The sequence below is a fragment of the Thalassophryne amazonica genome, chromosome 6, assembly GCF_902500255.1.
Source record: "Thalassophryne amazonica chromosome 6, fThaAma1.1, whole genome shotgun sequence".
Lineage (NCBI taxonomy): Eukaryota > Metazoa > Chordata > Actinopteri > Batrachoidiformes > Batrachoididae > Thalassophryne > Thalassophryne amazonica.
Window position 1 is genome coordinate 51,962,595 of NC_047108.1, and position 12,843 is coordinate 51,975,437.

At 39.2% G+C, this 12,843-nt stretch overlaps 1 protein-coding gene across 2 annotated transcripts in view; it reads left to right on the forward strand.

The window, feature by feature from the left end:
* The window catches only part of arhgap4b (Rho GTPase activating protein 4b), a 100,395-nt gene that overhangs the window by 29,226 nt on the left and 58,326 nt on the right, over window positions 1–12,843 (forward strand). For both annotated transcript variants that reach the window (XM_034172171.1, XM_034172172.1), the window contains exons 3-4: window positions 5,179–5,350; window positions 5,457–5,619. In XM_034172171.1, the coding sequence (XP_034028062.1) occupies window positions 5,179–5,350; window positions 5,457–5,619 (335 nt within the window). The remainder of the gene's footprint in view (window positions 1–5,178; window positions 5,351–5,456; window positions 5,620–12,843) is intronic.

Consider the following 12,843-nt stretch of genomic DNA (forward strand, 5'->3'; position numbering starts at 1 on the left):
CCTAGCTTTACGGAGGGCTTTTTTATAGAGCAGCAGACTCTTTTTCCAGGCTAAGTGAAGATCTTCTAAATTAGTGAGACGCCATTTCCTCTCCAACTTACGGGTTATCTGCTTTAAGCTACGAGTTTGTGAGTTATACCACGGAGTCAGGCACTTCTGATTTAAAGCTCTCTTTTTTAGAGGAGCTACAGCATCCAAAGTTGTCCAAAGTAGGCAACAATGCTAACCACTAAGCCACCGTGTTGCCCTTAGCCAGTTCCAAGCCACATTTTATAGGATTGACCTTGAGAAGGGCCCTTTCACACATAGTGCAAATTGGGTCGATTTGTGTACAACTCCAGGGCAGCACACAGCGGTAGAGTCGTATGAGTACACCATTAAACATCGCACAAACGGGCTGGCGTGCACGACGCCAGCGCGACGGTTTGTGTACACGATGGTGTCTGTCGAACAGGAACACAGTGTGAGCTGCTGCAGCTGCTTGCATTGTGTTCCATGGGACGAGCTGCATCACATCGCGCTGCTGATATGGAGGAAAATAAAATAAAAAACACCTGTATAATTAGTGAATATCACTGGGTTGATATAAGTAATACATAAAAGGGGACACAATACAGAACCCCGTGGTTAAACAACCCTGGTTTAAAAAACAAAACACCACTCACATGATTTGAAGCTGCACATCCTGATTACCAGACAAAAACTTTATCACTACGGTACAATCACTGTCTCATAACAGGAGTGTGAAATGGCTAAAATCAACAAGCAGACAAATGTATCTTCTAAAAAAAGAAGAAAAGCGCTGTGATAACTGACCAAACAGTGTCTGCTATGATGTATTTCTGCTGATATGTGACTGAAAGTGGCGCATTTGTCGTACTGTTGGCCTGTCACGTCTGTCTGACAGGTCCTGCGGGGCACGCAGGACCTGTTCTGCAGCTCTGATGTCCAGGACCAGAGATTCCCGTCTGTTCAGAGCACAGACCAAGGTGTCACTCTGTGATCAGATGAAATGCGCCTGCAGGAGTGGGGAGGGGGAGCGTGAACCACACGCATGCACGTGCTGTGGGGGGAGCCAACGGCACGCCACATCTCGGCAACTCCACAGTTGTGTGGAACTTAGACAAATTTCACAGCCAGCATGACAATGGTTGTCTGCAGACTGTTGTCGTGCCAAGAGTGTGACTGGCCACACATTTTCTAAGTGCCAAACAAGCAGTGTTAGATGTTCGTGCATGTCACCTGGAATTTGGCCGACACCTGCCTCAAGAGGGTGCAGTGGGTTTGCATAGTGCACACTCTGTCTTTCAGCCGCTGGTGTGCGCAAATAGTTGTAGCAACAGGTGTACAAGGCGTTAGAGGCAGAGACGATTACACGGGTTGCACATGATTCCTGCTTCACGATCCGGATCCAGGAATTTTTTAAAGGATTCTTCAACATTGCGGGATAGGGGGAATTTTGACGTAGTCAAATGTTCTATCAAACAACAAAGTTTGGTGATGATCAGATTCGGATTCCACATCTGGTGATCCAGAATATGCAAAAATATAGGGAAAATAGAAAATGTGTCAGTGTGAGGTGACAAATGAAGCTAGAGATGCACAACTAACACCAAATTGTAGCTGAATCTGTACTGATTCAGTAAGATGTCATCAGATTTGATGTAGCTTCAAATGTTATGGAGCTAGATCCAGAAGAAAACCGCCATTACAGAAAAATCATTTTTATACAATAACTTTTGAACTAATAAAGACATAAAAGTGATTCCAAGTTCTAGTGATATGTTTTCATGGTCAATGATGTCAAATATAAAGGAAAGAAAAATGTATGTATCATAGTTTTGGTTATAACACTGAATTGTTGAATAGATCACTGTGCCAAGGAGGGAATCTCTTTAGGGTCAGTGACCCTATGGCCTTGTTAGTAAACGATGTCAAATACAACACACTGCAAAGAGGTAATCCCTTCATGACAAACTATACAGGGCTGGGGAGCACAATGAATTTATTAGACGAAGTACTATCATTTGGAATTATTATATTTTAGTGGCAATGAATATCACTATCCAGATTAACTCACTTAGCAAAAGCAAAGTGATGAGTCAGCAGTATACTCAGCAGTGGTTAAGTTCTGGTTCAGTGCACATCACTGAACAAAGTACACAAGGTGCAAAACCCACTCCCAGGTGATGATGAATCATGCCTAGGATCCAGAAAATCCAGAGGCTGACATCAGCACCTTACTGTCATATATATTCTGCTTCGGTGCACTTCACTGAATATATAGAAGGTGCACTTCATTATGTAGCACATGCGACACTTAAAAAATAGTTCTATTTCAGAATTTACTGTTATTTATTTAGAGAGGTGTTTCATAAATGTTAAAAAAAATTCATATATTTGCAGTTTAGTTGAATAATAAATTGAATTTTGTCTATTTGTTTTTGTCTATAAGCACATGCAATATCAATATCAGTGCTCAGATGACAGTAGCTTCTGGGAAAGGTGCAAGTTGCAATAAACTGTGATGCCAAGCGCTAAAGATACATGCTATCCAGTCACAGCAGATGAAACTTTTTTACTACTGAGCAAACATCATTGTTAGACTTTTTTAGGTTCAATGATTCCACGGCGTGTAGATGTTATGGCATCAGAGACCCCATGGCCTTGGCGGAGGTTTACACTCTCTGAGTGCTTCTAGTTTCTACTATTTTTTTATTTTATTTTGTCTTTTATTCATTTTATTGCCTGTTGCAATTTTATTATTTTTAATTAATTTATTTATGATTGGGTGTAACTTAGTGTCCATTTTTCTTTTTGTACAGCACTTTGGTCGCCCGCTGTCATTTTAAACATGCTTTAGAAATAAATGTTGAATTGAGCTGAGTTGAGAGGTCTCTTGAGAGGATCTTTGGGCAAAATCAACGCTGACTTAGGGACATTCATTTGGAGTAACACTTGCATGCTGAATGAACATGCACTGAGTTCAGCTATGGCTTTATGTTTGCTGAAGCTTTGATGACGGTCAGTGTAATATAGGGACATCTGCAGCAAAAAAAAATGGAACTCAGTGCCTTTAAAGAGAAATTTAGCCATATGTCTGTAGTTGTGTCTGTGTAGCTCTGTGCCCCCAGAAAACACACCTCTGGTCTGTGCATGTGAATTTACTTGTATGCATGAATGCACACAGGCACATCCATGCATGAATGTGCAGTTGCCATCCAGTCATATCCTTTCTGCAAATATGTTTAGTCATCTGTTTTTTTGTTTGTTTGTTTGTTTATCATATATATAAATATATACTTTTCAAAACATGAGAAAACTTTGGCACGAGATGACAAAAGTTTTTTTTTGTTTTTTTTTGGTTTAAAACTACATTCCTGTGAGATGAAAAATATTTTCAATCTGTTGTACATCTTTGTACATCTTTCAAAAATGTACAACCCTTAAACTGAAGAGAAAATGTGAACCTGATCATTACTGTGATAAGATGTTCACGTGACAAGCAGTGTGTGTGTGTGTGTGTGTGTGTGTGTGTGTGTGTGTGTGTGTGTGTGTGTGTGTGTGTGTGTGTGTGTGTGTTGCAGTGTGCATGCTGTGGCTCTCTGTACTGTACTATAAGAGTGTATTTATAGCCAGTGTTAGTAATGCTGTCTCCTCACATCCAGTCAGCCCCGGGCTCTGTGCTCACAAAAACACAACACAACAAAGAGTAATGAAGGGAAAGAGGCAACGGACTGAGGTGTAGGTGGCGGGATGGGGTGGGGGGGCATGAAAATGGGAAAAAAAAGAGCTGAGAGCCAAAATAAACAAGAGAGAGTTGTTCGTGAGAATATTTGTATTACAAATCAAAGTGCGGCGCCGTGCTGTGGCACCACTGGCACGGTTGCATTTGTATGTGAACACAGAATATGTATGTAATTCTAATAATAATATATTGGTATCACAGGAGAGAAACCCACAAATAAGCGGAAGGAACACCATGGATCCGTTTAATTTAATCACATCCCCTCATGGAAAGACTAACTGTTTAATTTGAGATACCCACTTACTCCAATAAAGGGTCACGGGGGGGGATCTGGAGTCTCCCCCAGCAGTGTTGTTGATTTATGAACTGAAATGTCCACTGGGTACGTAGAGTGACGATTAATGTGTGTGATTAGAGAAAAGGCATTCTTGTCAGTGCCAAAGGTTCATTTTGACCAAACTTCAACATGTGTGGGGTTCCCCCGTTGCGTCACTATGTAATGCAAGGGGGGAAACTAGCCCGAACCATAACCAAAACACAGCTGTCAAAAAAATGCATTTCCCCGCCCGTCACTAAATGACACAACAAGACTGCCACAAAATGACTGAAAGCTACACTGACCAAGTGTAAAAATGTGAGGAGTTTGGAATTGAATTCTTACCTCGACCAACAGATGGAGGGTCGGAACACCTCTCGAGGGGTGGTGAATGTTATGAGATCACATATAATAGTAACTTCTAACATAATAGCTTTTAAGATAGTAAAAAAGAAAAATGCAAAAAAGTTAGGAGTGGTGTGTGGGTGTGATGAGTACAAGTAGTGTTCTGCTGGTGCTCTTCAGTTTGGGGATCCAGAAAGTTTAAACAGTTGAGCAAATGTTCCCGAACGAAAGCTGTTGGTGTATATTTAACACTCTTTTTACTGCTAATTCAATAGCCATGAAGAATTAAAGGTGTTTTAACTTTAACACCTATTGAGGCAGCACTGAAGATTAGTGGTTGGCGTTGTTGCCTCACAGCAGGAATGTCGTGGGATCGCTTCCCACCTGGGGCCTTTCTATGTGGAGTTTGCATGTTCTCCTTTTCTCCAACTTTAGTTATTGGACTTTCTTCTTTTAACAAAATCTGACATGCTGTAACAACTGAAAGCTTATACATTTAGTCCACGTTTTTCAAGTTCCAACTGCATGTTGGAACACATGCAAGACAAATTTCCCCATGGGGACATTAAAAGTATATATCTATATCTATCTATCTATCTATCTATCTATGTCAACAACCACCTCAACCACCTCCCAAACCAAAAGGCCAAACAAACACACACACATACATGCTTCTACACACAAACTGTAATAAAGAACATTCAAAGAATCAATATGTTGCAGTGAATGCACGTGAGTGACTATCACTTTCTGCCTCTCTATCTGTCAGACCTGCGGGCCCAGCTGACAGACCAGATCAAGATTTTAGACTCTCAGGTGGAAGTGAAACAGCAGCAGCTCTCAGACCTGTCCGAGTTTCTCCGGCGACGAGGAGACATCGAGACTGAATATGCTCGTGCTCTTGACAAACTCACAGAGAGGTTCACTCATAAAACTAAGAAGTAAGCACCTTTGAGTGTGTCTTTAATATGAAGAGTTCATTAAGGGTCATCTCACTGTGGTTGTCTGTCTGTCCGTCCGTCTGTCTCTCTGTCTGTGTGTCTGCAGGAAGGAGCAGTGGGGCCAGTCAGTGTGCCAGGTCTGGTCTGTTTTGCTCACTCAGACTCGTCAGGAGAGCCGAGAGCACGCAGCGCTGGGTGACACCTGCTGCAACGTCCTCACACAGCGACTGGCCCACAGTACAGAGGACACACACCGTCTTCACAAACGGGTGAGTGGGTGAGGTTTGAGGTCTGGACTTATGCAGAAATAAGATGTGATAAAACCTCTTAGGTACACTCAGAGGTCTTTCCCCACTCATACTGACGTTTTTATCCCCTCCCAAAGGTCAGCAAGAAGATAAAGAATTGCCCTCCATCTGTGTATCCATGTCTCAGTCCACTGGTGGGCACAGCTAACCGAAAAGTTAGCTTTGATAACCATTAATCCACAAACTGAAAAGTTACTTTTTATAACACTATATCTATATATCAATTCAATTCAATTTAATCATCTTATAAAGCGCCAAATCACAACAAAAGCTGTCTCAAGGCACCTCACACAGAACAGTTCAACATAAAAAAAATTAAATAAATAAATCAAATAAAAAATCAAGTACATAATTAAAAACAAAAGTAAAATAATAAAACAGATACAAATATGAACTATTCAAAAGAAAGAGAATAAAAATAGGCAATTTATTGTCTTGACTTAAAAAATGTCAAGACGATAAATTGCTAAAAACAATTTTAGCGGAAGTTACCACTAACCGCTAACTTTTAGTACTGACTCGGTCGAGGCCACATCTGTTGGCTACTGTTAAACTGGGGCTGCATGATCACAATCACAAAACAAATGCACAACAAATAGATAAATAAAAAATAAAGCCCCAAACACTGTTGTCATCTTTATCAAAAGCAGTAAATCGCAGTATTAGAAGTCACAGTTTACCTCTATATTATATATTTTCAAACTGTTAATGGAGCTGGTGTCCACTAATACAAATGCACAAACAATAAATAAATAAAAAACAAAATCCCAAACATGGTCATTGTCTTTATTAAAAACAGTCAATCACAGTATTAATAGTCACAGTTTATTTCTATCATATTATTTATTTATTTATATTTCTATCATATTTATAAACACAGAAACGACTCATCCGTCTTGCGTTCAACACGACTGATAAAATCTACACCTCACCCATCACCCGTCACATTTATCAGGTCTGGTTGACGGGTGTGGCAGGACACAAATGCAGGACTCAGACTCAAAGCAATGTAGGTAAAAACTGTTTACTGAAATAGTAAACAGGATCTGGTACACAGGTAGGCAGTCCAAAATGAGCAACAGTACAAGGAGCATCAAGCAAAGGCTTGGTCAAGGAATCAAGCAGTTGGTCAAAACACACAAGAGGCTAGCAGGTCGAGAATACAAAAACAGAGCTGGAGAGAAGGCAATAGGCGCATCATTCTGGCAAGGGTTAGGGAAACTGGAGAGCTATTCATACACCCAGGTGAAGAGTTGCAAATTGGAAGCAGGTGTGCAGAATGGGGGGGTAGCCAGAGACGAAGGGACGCCCACCACCAAGAGTCAGAGGGACAGACAAGAGAGGCAGAGACAGAAAAACCCAAGCAGAAAGAACCCAACAAGAGAATATACACACAGAAAAGCAACATAACACAACAAAACCATTAAAATAAAACCACACAAAACCCAAATCCAAAATGCTAGTGGTCTGAAAGTTAGCGGAACTAAATTTAGTGGAAGCTAATTCTCAAGGTCGGCACTAAAACACTTTGGCATTTATACACCAAGCTGACCTAACATGAACCATTGTACAACCCCAATTCCAATGAAGTTGGGACGTTGTGTAAAATGTAAATGAAAACAGAATACAATGATTTGCAAATCCTCTTCAACCTATATTCAATTGAATACACCACAAAGACAAGAAATTTAATGTTCAAAGTGATAAGCTTTATTGTTTTTGTGCAAATATTTGCTCATTTTGAAATGGATGCCTGCAGCATGTTTCAAAACAGCTGGGACAGTGGTATGTTTACCACTGTGTTACATCACCTTTCCTCCTAACAACACTCCATAAGCGTTTGGAAACTGAGGACACTAATTGTTGAAGCTTTGTAGCTGGAATTCTTTCACATTCTTGCTTAATGTACGACAGTCTGGGGTCTACCCCATACCATCACAGATGCTGGCTTTTGAACTTTGCACTGGTAACAATCTGGATGGTCTTTTTCCTTTTTTGTTCGGAGGACACAATATCCATGATTTCCAAAAACAGTTTGAAACGTGGTGGACTCATCAGACCACAGCACACTTTTCCACTTTGCCTCTGTCCATTTCAAATGAGCTCTGGCCCAGAGAAGGTGGCGGCATTTCTGGATGTTGCTGATGTACGGCTTTCCCTTTGCATAGTAGAGTTTTAACTTGCACTTGTAGACGTAGAGACGAACTGTGTTATCTGACAATGGTTTTCTGAAGTGTTCCTGAGCCCACATGGTATGATCCTTTACACAATGATGTTGGTTTATAATGCAGTGCCACCTGAGGGTTTGACGGTCATGGGCATTCATTGTTGGCTTTTGGACTTGCCGCTTATGTGTAGAAAGTTCTTCAGATTCTCTGAATCTTTTGATTATTTGATGGACTGTAGATGATGGAATCCCTAAATTCCTTGCAATTGAACACTGAGAAACATTGTTCTTAAACTGCTGGACTATTTTTTCATGCAGTTGTTCACAAAGTGGTGATCCTCGCCCCATCTTTGCTTGTGAATGGCTGAGCCTTTTGGGGATGCTCCTTTTATACCCTCAGGTGTTTCCAATTAACCTGTTCACCTGTGGAATGTTCCAAACAGGTGTTCTTTGACCATTTGTCAACTTTCCCAGTCTTTTGTTGCCGCTGTCCCAGCTTTTTGAAACGTGTTGCAGGCATCTATTTCAAAATGAGCAAATATTTGCACAAAAACAATAAGGTTTATCAATTTGAACATTAAATATCTTGTCTTTGTGGTGTATTCAATTGAATATAGGTTGAAGAGGATTTGCAAATCGTTGTATTCTGTTTTTCTTTACATTTTACACAATGTCCCAACTTCATTGGAATTGGGGTTGTACATTAAATTGACTTGATTGATGAGTCTGACCCGTTTGAAAAGTGACCAAATTACATGTATTTGTATTGAGTTCGGCAAAGTTTTCACTGAGAAACTCCGCCTCTCAAGGTTGAATGCCTCGTTAAATGCCAACAAAATTCAGAATTGAAAAGAGAAGGACTCTTGAATCTCAATTCAGTTCTTCAATTTAAGTTTAATTTTGAACAGGGTGGAGAATTATAATTCTAAATGTTTGAATTTTACACACCCCTGGATTTCAAAGTGAAGTGATGTTGTTCATAAGAGAAAACAAAAAAAACAGTCTTTCACCCCCACCCCTTGCACAGGCAGCCTGTAGCATACTTCACAAAGGTGAATTGAAAACAACTTACACAAAATAAAAGTAAACACTCATAGAAAAATACAAAACAGCACCTTGCTGCAGGCTTCACCTCAGGGAGCCCCTCAGGAATAGTGTGACACAATGTTCATTGATCTACACCAACTTACGTGATACTACACACAGTGTGCCTTGAACACTTCTGTTTAAAGGGACAGACAGGTGCCACCCTGATTGGATGATGTTATGTTTCGACTTCAACACACCCTTGCTGAATGAACACAGTATACCCAACCCATTGCACCCAGCACCTGGCTTTGCATTGGTATTTTATTCATTCACTCATTCATCCATTTCTGCCACTTACTGTATCCCAGTCTGGGTTGCAGTAGCAGTGGACCAAGCAGCTCACCTGACATTTCCCTGTCTTCAGCCATGTCTTTTAACTCTTTTGGCAGAAACCCACGACATTCCCAAGCCAGCTGGGAAATATTATATTGCAATGATGTCTTCAGCTCTGTAAAACTTTGTAAAAACCTTGTAATTGTTAGAATGGCCTAAGCAGTGGGTCACCCCTTTGAATCTGGTCTGCTTGCGGTTTCTTCCTCAATATCATCAGAGGGAGTTTTGCTCTAGGGGTTAGTAAGGTTAGATCTTACTTGTGTGAAATGCCTTGATTCAGCTTTGTTATGTATTGGCTCTATATAAATAAATTGAAATTGAAATTATATTTCCCACTGCTTAAATGTCAATGTGTCCTCTGACACCGAGCAAATGGATTTGCACATAACCTACTATGCAAATTGTTTTTTCTCCCACTCTCAATATAAGGCACTAAGAGTTAAAATCAACTTTTACATATTCCACTCAGTGAGGATTTAGTACTCCTGTGTGATTAAATTTTCCTCATAATAGCACATAAGATAAGGCAGTTTTACTTTGATGCACCATATGCACCATATCCACTTGAAGTTTGTTTTGTTTGTTGTATGTCTGCTCTTGTTGCCAGGAAGTCTTTCTCATAATCATTCTTTATTTCTTTACCACTTCTATTTCACTACACTTCCTGGGGTACATAAAACAAAACATGAAATACACGTAAACGTCTCAATCATTTTCAAAGCTGAAGTCTTGAAATGGGCTTGTTGGTATCTGTCATTTTCAAAGCTGAAGTCTTGAAATGGCCTCATTGGTGTCTATCATTTTCAAAGCTGAAGTCTTGAAATGGGCTTCTTGGTTTCTATCATTTTCAAAGCTGAAGTCTTGAAATGGGCTTGTTGGTATCTATCATTTTCAAAGCTGAAGTCTTGAAATGGGCTTGTTGGTATCTATCATTTTCAAAGCTGAAATCTAGAAATGGGCTTGTTGGTATCTATCATTTTCAAAGCTGAGGTCTTGAAATGGGCTTGTTGGTATCTATCATTTTCAAAGCTGGAGTTTTGAAATGGGCTTGTTGGTATGCTGAAATCTTGAAATGGGCTTGTTGGTATCTGTCATTTTCAAAGCTGAAATCTTGAAATGGGCTTGTTGGTATCTATCATTTTCAAAGCTGAAATCTTGAAATGGACTTGTTGGTATCTATCATTTTCAAAGGTGAAATATTGAAATGGACTTGTTGGTATCTATCATTTTCAAAGCTGAAATCTTGAAATGGCCTCATTGGTATCTATCATTTTCAAAGCTGAAATCTTGAAATGGCCTCATTGGTATCTATCATTTTCAAAGCTGAAATCTTAAAATTGCCTCATTGGAATCCATCATTTTCAAAGCTGAAGTCTTGAAATCGCCTCAATGGTGTCTATCATTTTCAAAGCTGAAGTTTTGAAATGGGCTTGTTGGTATCTGTTGTTTTCAAAGCTGAAATCTTGAATTGGGATTGTTGGTGTCTGTCATTTTCAAAGCTGAAGTCTTGAAATGGGATTGTTGGTATCTATCATTTTCAAAGCTGAAGTCTTGAAATGGGATTGTTGGTATCTATCATTTTTCAGAGCTGAAGTCTTGAAATGGGCTTGTTGGTATCTATCATTTTTAAAAGCTGAAGTCTTGAAATGGGATTGTTGGTATCTATCATTTTCAAAGCTGAAATCTAGAAATGGGCTTGTTGGTATCTATCATTTTCAAAGCTGAAGTCTTGAAATGGGCTTGTTGGTATCTATCATTTTCAAAGCTGAAGTCTTGAAATGGGCTTGTTGGTATCTATCATTTTCAAAGCTGAAGTCTTGAAATGGCCTTGTTGGTATCTATCATTTTCAAAGCTGAAATCTTAAAATGGCCTCATTGGTGTCTATCATTTTCAAAGCTAATGGCCTCCTTGGTGTCTTTCATTTTCAAAGCTGAAGTCTTGAAATGGGCTTGTTGGTATCTGTCATTTTCAAAGCTGAAATCTTGAAATGGCCTCATTGGTATCTGTCATTTTCAAAGCTGAATTCTTGAAATGGCCTCATTGGTGTCTATCATTTTCAAAGCTGAAGTCTTGAAATGGCCTCATTTGTGTCTATCATTTTCAAAGCTGAAGTCTTGAAATGGCCTCATTGGTGGCTATCATTTTCAAAGCTGAAGTCTTGAAATGGGCTTCTTGGTTTCTATCATTTTCAAAGCTGAAGTCTTGAAATGGGCTTGTTGGTATCTATCATTTTCAAAGCTGAAGTCTGGAATTGGGCTTGTTGGTATCTGTCATTTTCAAAGCTGAAGTCTTGAAATGGGCTTGTTGGTATCTATCATTTTCAAAGCTGAAATCTAGAAATGGGCTTGTTGGTATCTATCATTTTCAAAGCTGAGGTCTTGAAATGGGCTTGTTGGTATCTGTCATTTTCAAAGCTGGAGTTTTGAAATGGGCTTGTTGGTATGCTGAAATCTTGAAATGGGCTTGTTGGTATCTGTCATTTTCAAAGCTGAAATCTTGAAATGGGATTGTTGGTATCTATCATTTTCAAAGCTGAAATCTTGAAATGGACTTGTTGGTATCTATCATTTTCAAAGGTGAAATATTGAAATGGACTTGTTGGTATCTATCATTTTCAAAGCTGAAATCTTGAAATGGCCTCATTGGTATCTATCATTTTCAAAGCTGAAATCTTGAAATGGCCTCATTGGTATCTATCATTTTCAAAGCTGAAATCTTAAAATGGCCTCATTGGAATCCATCATTTTCAAAGCTGAAGTCTTGAAATCACCTCAATGGTGTCTATCATTTTCAAAGCTGAAGTTTTGAAATGGGCTTGTTGGTATCTGTTGTTTTCAAAGCTGAAATCTTGAATTGGGATTGTTGGTATCTGTCATTTTCAAAGCTGAAATCTTGAAATGGGATTGTTGGTATCTGTCATTTTCAAAGCTGAAGTCTTGAAATGGGATTGTTGGTATCTATCATTTTCAAAGCTGAAGTCTTGAAAAGGGATTGTTGGTATCTATCATTTTTCAGAGCTGAAGTCTTGAAATGGGCTTGTTGGTATCTATCATTTTTAAAAGCTGAAGTCTTGAAATGGGCTTGTTGGTATCTATCATTTTCAAAGCTGAAATCTAGAAATGGGCTTGTTGGTATCTATCATTTTCAAAGCTGAAATCTAGAAATGGGCTTGTTGGTATCTATCATTTTCAAAGCTGAGGTCTTGAAATGGCCTTGTTGGTATCTATCATTTTCAAAGCTGAAGTTTTGAAATGGGCTTGTTGGTATCTGTTGTTTTCAAAGCTGAAATCTTGAATTGGGATTGTTGGTATCTGTCATTTTCAAATCTGAAATCTTGAAATGGGATTGTGGTATCTGTCATTTTCAAAGCTGAAGTCTTGAAATGGGCTTGTTGGTATCTATCATTTTCAAAGCTGAAATCTAGAAATGGGCTTGTTGGTATCTATCATTTTCAAAGCTGAAGTTTTGAAATGGGCTTGTTGATATCTGTTGTTTTCAAAGCTGAAATCTTGAATTGGGATTGTTGGTATCTGTCATTTTCAAATCTGAAATCTTGAAATTGGATTGTGGTATCTGTCATTTTCAAAGCTGAAGT